Genomic DNA, 11,929 nt, shown 5'->3' with positions numbered 1-11,929 from the left:
TGGAAGCTATCTACAATTTCTGTTAAAATTTTGAATTCAACAAAGCTGTTTAGTCTTTATGTTTACAATGAAAAGAAAAGGTAATTTTTATTATTTTTTTACGCTATTATTTTCTCTTTTACTGCAAATAAATATCGGCTCCAAATAACGGTTATCTGGCTCCTTGACAACAAATAGTATCGGCATCGGCCCTGAAAAAACCATCTCGGTCTATCACTAGAGCATTCATCAAACCCCATAAAATTATTACCGTTATTTTGTTCTATTACCCCCCACCCACCCCCCAACATTTTTTTGGCAGTTTTTTTTTTTTTATAGTAAGAAAATTAACTATTAACATACTTTATTCTATACATTTTTGCTTCTGCTCAATTGACATTGTGCTGCTCCTCCTGGTGTGAGCACTGTGGCCACCAGGGGGCAGTATAAATTTTCATCAGGGGCTCACAGAGGACCACACACTTCCTAATCAATTGCATGACAAAAATTTTAAATCTGAACAAAACACATGCTCTTTCATTTTTGATAATACATTTTTCATGCATGCATAAAAGATCCACTATCATTACCTAACAAATAAAGGATTTGAAGCTGACAAAATTCTGTAAATTGTTGTTTTGTTTGTCCCCCGACATTTTCCGTATTTCCCCATGTATCGTGGAAAGAGTATATTGAATGTTTATTAGCGATTTTGGAAGAATTTTTTGGGTAAAAAAAAAAAAAAAAAAAAAAAAAAGACTTCAAAATATTGTTTCTTTTTTTAAGTTAATCAATGGGATCACTGCATTAATTTTCAATTAAGCTAACATGTTTGTTTTAATGTGCAGAAAGCTAAGTTTAATTGTTTCAGAGATTCGAACCCAGCATTGTGATGCCGATAAGCTAACTAGTGACCACTAGTGCACCATGCTGTCTATTTACATGAAAGGGTCCAAATTTCAGAAACAGCCGTTTTATATGATGCAATATAAGTTCTACAAACACAACACATACGGACTCATCAGAATGACGCGGGTGTACCTAATGTTTTGTCCGGCGTGGCTGCATATTAAACAGTGACTTTGCGTGGGGAAGGCGTCGCTAGCCGAGCTGCGGAGAGAGGAGGGGGGAGGAACCACATCCTCCCCTTCCGCCACTCCTCCGCAGACCACCTCCATCCCTCCCTCCTCCCCACTCGTCGCCGGAGCACGACCCGCGGCTCGGAGCTCACCTGCGGACCCAAGCGAGACGATTTGCACGCGTCCTCTCCCCTTGGTGGTCCTCCATCGTCGGCGCAGGGGCTCACCACCATGACGTCAGGGTACCAGGTAGCCGCTGAAGGGAGGTTTGGGTCGTGAGGAAGAAGAGGAGGAAGGAAGGAAGGAGGAAGAGGAGGATTCTCCGCGGTCCTCGTTGAACACCTTTCAGGCTCGGGATGGTGAGGATGAGGATGATGGAGGAAGGCTGGCTGCTGATGTTGCTCGCCATTGCGGGAGGTGAGTAACTCCATCCATTTACGAATTCCATCTTTCCGTCCGTGTTTGTGCGCGGAGTCAGTGTGGAATATTTAGGAGGGAAAAGGGAATGAGAGGAAGACTCGTCACCATCTTTTTCTATGTAGCGTCACATACTAATGATGTATGGGCTACTGTAATGGGGGGGAAAAAATCACCATACACGTACAAGCTGTGGCTTTATATTAAATGCACTGTCACTTTAAATGTGGATCCAGTGTCACTGCCACAAAAATATCCCATCATTGATTTATTAATGAGGCTTTTCATACACCGACTGAAAATATTTTGCATACATTTTAAGACAGTGGAAATTTCAGTATTTTACATAATTTGTTATATTCCAATTATTTTTCAATAAATTTGCTTTTTAAAAAAATATTGTTTAGAGTGTATTTTTTAGATTTTCAAGTGTTTAATGCACTTTTGCTAATTAGTGATATATTTTACAAATATTTTCTAGAGTTTGTAATACATTCAAAACACATTTAATATAGTCTATTTGTATTTTTCTCAAATATATTTACAAGACTTAGTTGTAATATAGTATAATCATTTTTAATATGATATATTTTGAAATATATCTGCCATTTTGATTTATATTCCATGCATTTCATATACAGGTAGTTCAATTCATTTGTGATATATTAAAAAGATTCAATATTTGTAAGGCGTTCGGCATACTTTTGTTTATACTATATATATTTCAAATATTTTAAAAATATTATATTTTGGTGGCATTCAGAATCGGTTCTAGATTGCCTTACCTAAATAAATAAAGGTAAAAATAAAAATAATGTTACTATTATGTAAAAAAAATAAAAATAAAATTGCATTGAATTAAATAGTCAACTTTATGTATTTTGTAAAGTTTTATACATTTATCTACTTTTTAATTTATAATCAATATGTTGTAATGTTTTTATTTCAGAGGTATAGTCGCACCACAAAAAAAATGTGCATTGTGCACACTGCGAGAGCTAATAGGATCAGTGTCTAATGTGAAGTTATTTTACCTTTTAAAATAGAACGTGTTATCACCCGCCCACACATTCTTCCATTCTCCGTCCCTCATTAACACGGAAGTCTCGGCCTTGAGTGGGCAGGTTAATATGAGGCAGGTTGAGCTAAACAACTTCCTGTCATCAAGGACAAACGCCGCGTCACCCAGCAATGCAGGAAATAATCATACAGCAGCATAGGGGTGTGTAGCTCATTTTTATGGGTGCTGAAAATTTTAGAGATTTTTTTTTAATTGTGTGTTCTTTTTTTATCAAGATAGAAACTTCTTTAAAAATATTAAAAAAATAATAATACAACACACCACTTTTTACTGAAGAAATGGATTGATCCACCTCTCCTCCCACCTTTTGAGCATGATTTACATATATTATCCCAATATATGGCGTGAAAGTAAAGTAACTTGCTTTTACCAGGATATGTGGCAAATTTAATTCCTTTTGCCACTCAATACTAACACATCACACCACTATCAGGTTGCCTTTTTGCTGCATTTACGGTTTAATTATGTTGCTAGATAAGGTGTTAGCTGATTTTTTTTTTTCAAGCTAGGAAATGTTAATATGAAAGCCCATGTGCTGCTATTAGTTAGCATGCACATGCAAACGTTTTAAAATTAAAGCGATACTTTATTTAGCCATTTTTGGCAGTCAAACAATATTTTGCCTATAATAAATGTTATATTTTAATTATTTTTCATGTACAATTAGTATCTTTAATAATACATTTTGCAACTTGTTGTCGACTGAAAATGACATCACAAGGGCTCAGGTAACCAATCACAGCTCAGCTTGTGAATGTCACATGACCAAACCTAGAAAACAGTGTTTTGTGTTTTTAAATTATTAATTATTAACTATTATTAATAGTACGTGAAAAATAATTAAAGTATCAAATTAATTCTAGACAAAATATTAACTTTATTGCTATAATGGGCTAAATAAGTGAAGTATCCCTTTAAATTTAGTATTTTATAATTTCACTTTTTGCTGCGCATCCCACCAAAAACTTTTCAACACAGCCACCCCGTAAATCTCTGATCCTAGAATCGCCCCCTGTATAGCAGTAAACGCATGCATGCTTAATGCACTTGTGGAGTACTTACTGTAAGAGGTATAGAAGTGATACTCCATCTATGTTGTTTCTAATAGAAAGATTTACTGGCAGTGAGTGAAGAAGGCATCACCTTAATTGTCCCTCGGGGAATCGTGTTCAAGAGTTTCACCCATGCTCTATCTGCACTGGGACACAACTCTTAATCAATTGATCAATCAGCAGCTTGGCAGGTCCTCTGAGTGACCAATTAATTTGTCATCTTAACAGAGACACTTTGGACAATTCTAACTACAAGAATGGCACTTGACTAAATTGGCTTCATGGATTATGGAGAAAAGGAATGGGGGAAAAAAAACAAAAAAAAACAGCACCGACATGAAAAAGGGAGACTCGGAATGGAATGAATCGGGAAGTTTAAACACCTGACACTCCCTTCTTCTCTCGCAATTGTCGCTTTCGACGCACCGGAAGCTTGCGATGACGTCACCTAATTATCCGATTACAGGGTGGCGTGTCGCTGTGTGAAAGTGCACACAGCCGCCGCATTATCCCGCTTCGCTGGATCCTGTGGATAAAGGGGGATAAGTCGTCAGTTACGGCTCTGATGCGGCAAGAGGCTTGTACCTGGGGGCTTGCAGTCTGACTCTTGTTTGCACGCCAGTGTTGCACAGAACAATTGTGTCGTCGTGTGAATGTAGGCCTTCGTTGATGTATTGTACTTCTTCAGACAGAAAACCAGCGTAGCTGAATTTCGGACTCCAAAGCAGTCTCAATACATTATTAGCGTACAAAAAGTTTGAAGAGCAAGAATACATGTGAAAATACACAGTGAAAAGTACAAACAAAAGCTGAAATCGACAGGTCAATGTGAATCATGCTATAAGCCAGTGGTGTCCAAACTACGGCCCGGGGGCCATTTGCGGCCCGCCGTCCATTTTTCAGTGGCCCCCGACATATGCTAAAATGGCATTTGATTCAGTTCAAATAAAATAAACAAAACAAAAGTGTTTGGAGATGGTCCAAATAAGAAGGGAGAGTATCGAAAAACAGGTGCCATTAAAGGTTATTTTAGTTAACTAAAACTAATGAAAAAACTAAAATTCAAAAAACAATAGTTACCGAAATGAAATAAAAACGAAAATGCTTTTTAAAAAATGAAAACTAACTGAAATTACATTTTATGTTTACAAAACTAACTAAAACTAACTATAATTATAGCAAACATGTTCTTTGTTTTAGTCTTTGGTAATTAATTTAATGCATGAGCCTTTGGGGATGATTTTAAATTTAATTTTTAGTAGATTTATTTTGATGACGTTTGAAAGTATGTAATACACATTAAAAAAAACTAATACTAATACTGAAACTAACAAACTAAACTAAAACTAAGCATTTTTTAAAGAACTAAACCAATAAAAACTAACAGAACTACCCTGAAAACTAATAAAAACTAACTAAAATGAAAAATTCCAAAACTATAATAAACCTACTGCCATATTACAAATAAATTGGTTTATATACTGTAGCATTTTTCTAAATATGCAAAAGCACAAACAAATTTGTACAATTTTTAGGACTAAACACAATTTCTCTTCATAACATATGTGGCCCCTACGTCCTTCTGATTTTCTCTATGTGGCCCTCAAAAGAAAAAGTATGGACACCTCTGCTATAAGCTAAACGAGCTGGACAGAGACACAACCGAAGGACGACGCCAGGAACAAAAACAACAAAATAGAATCTCATCTACACAACGTAGAAGAACAACGTATAACAATATAAGAACTACGAGTAGCAACAGGAAACAAGAAAGGCTATTGGAATTTTAATAATGCAACTCATTTCCCACAGATTAGTAAGAATATATGACTAAGTATTATTACCTTACCTGCTTGTATGTGTTCCAACAGAATTTGTGTGTACAATTTTCATTTTTTTTTAAGGTAAATCCCTCCTGTGATGTCTAATGCTAATTTTCAGTCAGTCAGTCAGTCAGTCAACAGGCTTTTCCATTGACTGCTAGCAATAAGCTGGACATGTACAGTACATAAAACCTGAAAAAGAAAGTAAAAGAAAGACGAGGGTGGTATGAAAATTGGATTAGTTGCAGCAAGTTACGGTAGCGCAAGACAGAAATATACCTCAAAGCGGTCTCGTTGGAACTGTGGCCCACGAACGAGATTAAACTTTCCAAGTTCCTGCCAAGCCATTAGTAAAGGATTCTCCTCTTCCTCCTTCTCAAAATGAGCAAAGCCTTTCTTTTGCAACAACGAAAGATACATCTTGAGGAGGTGGAGGTGCTTCTTGTTTAAGCCAGTGGCAGAAGTCACCGTTTTTACTTCCTGGTAGGCGGCTATGTCAGCACTTCCAAATTTGGGCATGCTGTCAACTTGGGTGTCTTCCATGCCGCTATGCGACCCTTTTACACTGAGCGAGTGCAGTGTGAAAAGGGGTTACTCTCCTGGTGAAAAGCATGTGCTTTGAAACCATCCATCCATCCATTTTCTGAACCGCTTGCTCCTCACAAGGGTTGCGGGGGTGCTGGAGGCTATCCCAGCTGGCTATGGGCAGTAGGTGGTTGGGCTGAACTGGTTGCCAGCCAATCACAGGGCACACAGAGACGAACAACTATCCACACGCACAAGCACACCTAGGGACAATTCAGAGCGCCCAAGTATCCTGCCATGCATGTCTCTGGAATGTGGGAGGAGACCGGAGTACCCGGAGAAGACCCACGTGGGCCGAAGCCTGGACTCGAGTCCGAGTCCTCAGACTTGGGAGGCGGATGGTCTAACCAGTCATCCACCGCGCCGCCCTGCTTTTAAACCAAACTTCTAAATTTAGTGTGGACGTTACCATTGTTTGTATGTTATCTACAAACTTTTGAAGTACTGTCATTTCAATTGTGAAAACTGATTTGATAGACAAGTAAAAGAGATTTACGAGCTCGGTCAATGAACCAATTCAACTCATAAGTCAAGGTATGACTGGATTATTATGATGTTGCGGTTCAATGCGAGTGCACGGAGAGACAGAACAAAAATGCTCCCAAAATGAAATGTGACTTGAAGCAGCATCTGACAAAGCAGCAGAGCACTAATGACTCATTCCTCCTTTAGGGTGAAAATCTGATTAGCATTATTATCCTCCCAGACTACAAACATGCGCCAACACATGTTTGGAGGAATACAGGCTCACAAACACGTATACTCATTCAATCACGGGGAAACATTTAAAACGCAACACGTGCGTTTGAAATAATCCGTTTTTAATAACGATGATGCCGGCGACCGCGCTGGCATGGCGGAGCATCCCGTTGAGCCGAGACGAGGCAAACGGACGGGACGTTTCACGCTCCAACGCACCGGCGCGTCTCGTCAGGGCCAATACATGTGATGAAGGGAGACACGGGGGGAAGAATTAAGTCTTTAAATTAACCGGCCCCACACGGGCCACATTTTCGTCCTTAAGACTTTAGCGTCGCTGAACGCGCACATATGGAGTGGCGGTGGCGTTTGCCGTCTGCGCAAGGACGCTCAAGGGCATTTCAGCACCTGTTTTTACACGCCGTCGTATGGGGATGTCTAACAACACTCCCCGACTTCCCTCTCTCTTTTCGCCCGCCGGGCCATGCATAATGAACAGGTCTGTGGTGCGGTGCTGACCTTATGCAAGGGTTACTGCATGATGACGCTCAGATTAAACAGTGGAAACTCCAGTGTTGAATGCCTTCAAGCTAGTACAAATGGAAGGGGGGCACACGAATGATCGAGATTGGGGGGCGGGCTCCAAGTGACCACTTCACATGTTTCCACCATGTTGAGACAAGCAAGAAACATTTGAAGTGATTGAAAGGTGCCACTTTGAATGGATTACTGGAGTCGGGTCTGACCACTCCCACGGTGGCGCAGCCCTCCCTCTCACAGTTCTGCCAACCGACGAGTATCTACTCGGAGCATAATGGCCCCTAACTTAAAAATTTTAGGGGTACAAGCAGAAAATTTAGTGGCAACACTCGACTTCTTCCTCTCATTTTCATTTTGCTACTGTTACCTTGAAAAAGTAACTTTGTTACTTTCAAATAAATTCTATTCAATTCAGTTTTATTTCATTCCTTAAAAAAGAAAAATGAAAAGGGACAGAAAGAAGTAAAGCTTATGTTATCTGCCCCTGATCAACAACAACAACAACAACAAAATAATCAACACAAAGTAAATGACAGAGAGCGGTCAAGACACTTCCAATATAACAATGAATTGTAATTCACCAGCATGTCCTTGTGCTATATGTATTTTTTTCAGTTACTTTATTGATTTCTTGCTTTTAAAAGTAATAGATTCCAAGTTACTTTACTAGTAACTTACTACTTTACTTAACATAAATACCAGTACTTGTTTTTTTTTTTTTTTACTTTTCACAGCCTCTGTTAGGTTCTGAGGTTTGGATCCCAAAACGCAGACATAAATAAGAGTTTTAACACTTTATTCGCATAACATCAAAAGGCGTGGAACTAACTTCACTTGACCAGAAACAACGAGAAGGCATCGAGGAAGAGAGAAGCAAGTGGCCAGTTGGACAGAGGAATAATCCGACAAAACACACACATTTCTCAGACAGCTTGGATAGACAGGGAATCAAACTGATTGGTTGTGGCTAGACATGTGGGTAACAGGACTGACATGGAATTATCTGATTGGCTGTTGACTAGATAAAGAGATGAAAGATTCCTGACATCACACAGCTTCTGACATCACATAGGGTATTATCAGTTGAAACTAGATGCTGGTTACATCAGTTCAAAACAGACACTTGACCTCACGGTCATGACACAAACATAACCCTTGCATGACCCAAGCTTAACCCTGGCATGACCCAGTCATGACAGGCATCGTTTCAAATGTTATTATTATTTATTTATTTATTTATTTATCTTATTTAGTATTTTTTGGAACCTAACCCCAGCGAAAAACAAGGGAACACTTTATTTATTTATTTATTTATTTTTGGGCACTAAAGTCCAGTTTTTGCTATTTGAGTGGTGGAGGACTTCCTACTTTAGGAGAAACTCACTTCGCTCAACATGCTGGAACTTTGTAAGCTTGAAAGTTTCCTCTAATTTAATGTTGTATTTTTGAAGCTAGATATCACTTTGTCGTCAGCACTAAGTGTACAATGAACCTTAATATTTTTGTCTGTAGCTGACACAAATTCAAAATAGCGACTTTATTTTTCCAGTTTGAAAACCCAAATCTGTCTACTTCCTCTTTTGTTGTTTATGTTGCGAGTTGTCAGGATTAGGGTCACGGGTGAGCTGACTTGGGGTGAGACCACCATGGATTGGGCGTCAGCCAATCATGAGCAGATATAGACAAGCAAGCATTCACGCTCGCATTCGCGCCGATGGACAATTCAGAGCTTCAAAGAAGCTAACATGTTTTTGGAATGTGGGAGGAAGAAATTCAGAGCACAGGCAGAACATCCAAACTGACATTTGAACCCTGGACCTCTTCACTATGAACCAGATGTGCCTTACACAATCGCTGCACAGTACTTTTTGGTTTTAAACACAAACAATGTGTTTGTCGCACCGTGACGCCGTCCTCGTTTTTTGGTGCATGTGCGTGAGCGACAACAAATTATTTCCCCGTCACCGCTACAAGTTCTGCTCAGTCAGTCAGACTGTCATCACTGCTCTGCTGCACCACTGATCTCTGCAGCATCTCAACAATCCCCCTCCCTCCCCCTCCTCTCTCTCCCAGTATGTGTGCGTCTGCATTGACTTTCCGTCGCCATCCTTTTTGGAGCGACTCCCAACACACTGCAGCAGGATCACATCCGCACGTACAGGCCCGCACGTGCGCAGATGTGCGGAATGAGTGTGTCCGTATGCGTGCGTGAGAGCGTGTGGACGAATGCGCGGCCGTGCTAACCCAGGAGATTAGGAGAGCGCGGCGGCGGGAGAGCAGAGGTTTAATAGAAACTTAAGCGGGCCGCAAGAAGAAGCAGATAAGAGAGTTTTCACTCTGGCAACGTGGTTGTTAATTAAGATTTAAGGCGCTTTTATTGTCATGAAACGCGCTGACAGGCTTTATGTGAACTTTCAACTCGAGATTGAAGCCATCACAGGAGCAACAATACCATTAGTGACACACCAGAGGGCTGGAAAGCTTTCGAGTAGATGAGGGGAGGAGCTTTGATTGGAAGGGTTCAATTTAGGTGAAAGTGGACCATGAAGTTTACATTTAAAAGATCCACATTGAAGTTTTTGCCAAAAGTAAAGTCTTCTTTGACAGATGTTGAAACTTATTTTCTGGCATGACTGTTTCATAGGAGTGATAACCACCGCAGTGTCCAAAACATTCCCAATTAAAATTAAACGGCACTCAAGAACTAACCGCTAGAGGGTGCTAGAACTGCAGAAATGGAATTCAACCTCGCTTTTTTAACGGATGTGCTGCTTTTAATGTTGTGAAATAATGCTGATATTGTGGCACTTTTAATATCGCAATATCACAACATTGCCATTATCGTTACATCCTTTGTACTTTGTACATCCTTTGCCATTATCCTTACAGTACAGCAAAAACCAACACTAACATGCCTTTGCATTGAAAACTGGTTTTACTTTGGAACCCCGTAATCTGAATAGGGACCGGTCTGGTCCACGAATAGTGAAAATATGCGTATAATTGACGGACGCTATAAATGAAAAAAATAAAATAAATGGCATTAAGCACTTAAATGCATTTTCCATAAAAACATAAGTTGCTCGATTCATATCTGGTGTACATCTCCAATAAGACGATTCAAGTCAAGTCAAGTCTGTGGTGGGTCAAATGCAGATCTCAAACTTCATGACACGTGTACATGAATGTAACTTTCGCTTTGAAATATAGTAAGAATTGCTGAAATAGTGATACGAACATGACATTTGCTTGACTCTTCAAATGCCACTCTTTTCAAAAATACTGCTGGTCACTAAAAATTCCAAGATGGTGGCCCCCAAATTCAAGATGCCCCCCCAAGACCTGTTTTTACATTTTCTTTCTTTTTAGCAGAAGCCTGAAGGTTTAGTTCATAATTCCCTAAATAAATCTACCAAAAAGTTCAACCTTGGTCTCATCAGACCGCAACATATTCTCCCACGTGTTTGGGAGTAGTTTTTGTTCTTTTAACATTCGGCTTTGGTCCCGCCATATGCCAGACTTGAGGAAGACAGTGAATTGTTGTCACATGTACTTACAGCCAGAAATTCCTGATGCTCCTTCAATGTTTTTCTGCTTTGTTTTTCTTCTCAAATTTGGTGGCTTGCCTGCAAAAAGATCCACAAAACAAACCTTTTTTGAGATAGCCAGTATTAAAGCATGCTGTTTGTAAGAATAGAAATGTGCATAAATATGAGAGTATTCTTTATTATTGTGTGCTGCTTCACTCTGTAACACTTGAATTTCCCCTGTGGAGATCAATAGAGTTATCTCATCTTCTCTATATGAGCAGTCATCACATATGTGCACCCAGCAGAGTTTGTTGACGCCACAGACAACGGCTCCTCACATCCAGTTAGTGCACAGCGGTTTGGCTTTGTGCGATGCAGCGGCTGTGCACACGATCAATATTGATATCTCTGCTCTGTTGGCACCACACAGCCAATTGGCCGCTGCCAGTAGTTCAGTGGATGTGCACCGTTATTGATTTATGAATATTAGAGCAAATAATGATCCCTGCTACAGCCAAAAAGCCTCTTCAGGCGAGTACATCGCAGGGAAGGCAACTCTATTTTTATTATCGCCCTCATAAAGAGATGATCACTATAGTCTAATTCTATTTAACTCTCGTATGCCCTCATTTTTCCCACATTTGTGTAGACCTCGCAGTAATAATGTGAACTCACTCGTGTATGTGTTTGGTTGCGCACGCATGGCGGTGCGTAAGTTCTCTCGCTTCGAGGTCTAATGGGAAGTCCTGCTGAAATATTCATAGTGTCACATTAAGTTTGCAATATTTGCACTGGAAAACAAGCAGGATCAGACCTTAGCTAGCAGCCACATTACAAGGACTCCGCTCGGCCTTTAGCGTGACACAGCCGCACAGGCGGTCCCTCTTTTCTTTTGTTTTTTTGTTTTTAAGGAAGAGCCACTTAGCATTTGAGCTTAAACCCAACCTTTAAACCGCCATTTTGCACAAACAACGGCACAAATACTTTTGCCAAATACGCAAGCTCGGAATTACCAACACCGGGTTGAACACGCTTCCGCACAGATTTACACTGCAGGCCGTGCTGGATTTGCATGACAAAGCCCGGAGATTCCAACTAAGAATGTCTCAGGCGAGCGCAGGCCTTCGCCAAAGTTGAATTGTTT

General features: G+C 40.0%; 2 protein-coding genes across 2 annotated transcripts in view; one reads left to right on the top strand and one right to left on the bottom strand.

Moving 5' to 3' along the window:
• Nucleotides 1-1,506, bottom strand: part of cgna (cingulin a) — a 36,556-nt gene extending 35,050 nt beyond the window's left edge. Inside the window, exon 1 of the mRNA XM_077526357.1 lies at nt 1,211-1,506. The gene's annotated coding sequence lies outside the window, so the exon portion shown is untranslated. The remainder of the gene's footprint in view (nt 1-1,210) is intronic.
• The window catches only part of chrnb2 (cholinergic receptor, nicotinic, beta 2), a 32,133-nt gene continuing 21,273 nt past the window's right edge, over nt 1,070-11,929 (top strand). The window contains exon 1 of the mRNA XM_077526362.1: nt 1,070-1,475. Coding sequence (XP_077382488.1) covers nt 1,415-1,475 — 61 coding nt within the window. The 5' untranslated portion in view covers nt 1,070-1,414. The remainder of the gene's footprint in view (nt 1,476-11,929) is intronic.

Source organism: Festucalex cinctus, chromosome 7, assembly GCF_051991245.1.
Source record: "Festucalex cinctus isolate MCC-2025b chromosome 7, RoL_Fcin_1.0, whole genome shotgun sequence".
Lineage (NCBI taxonomy): Eukaryota > Metazoa > Chordata > Actinopteri > Syngnathiformes > Syngnathidae > Festucalex > Festucalex cinctus.
This window is presented reverse-complemented; position numbering and strand designations above follow the sequence as displayed.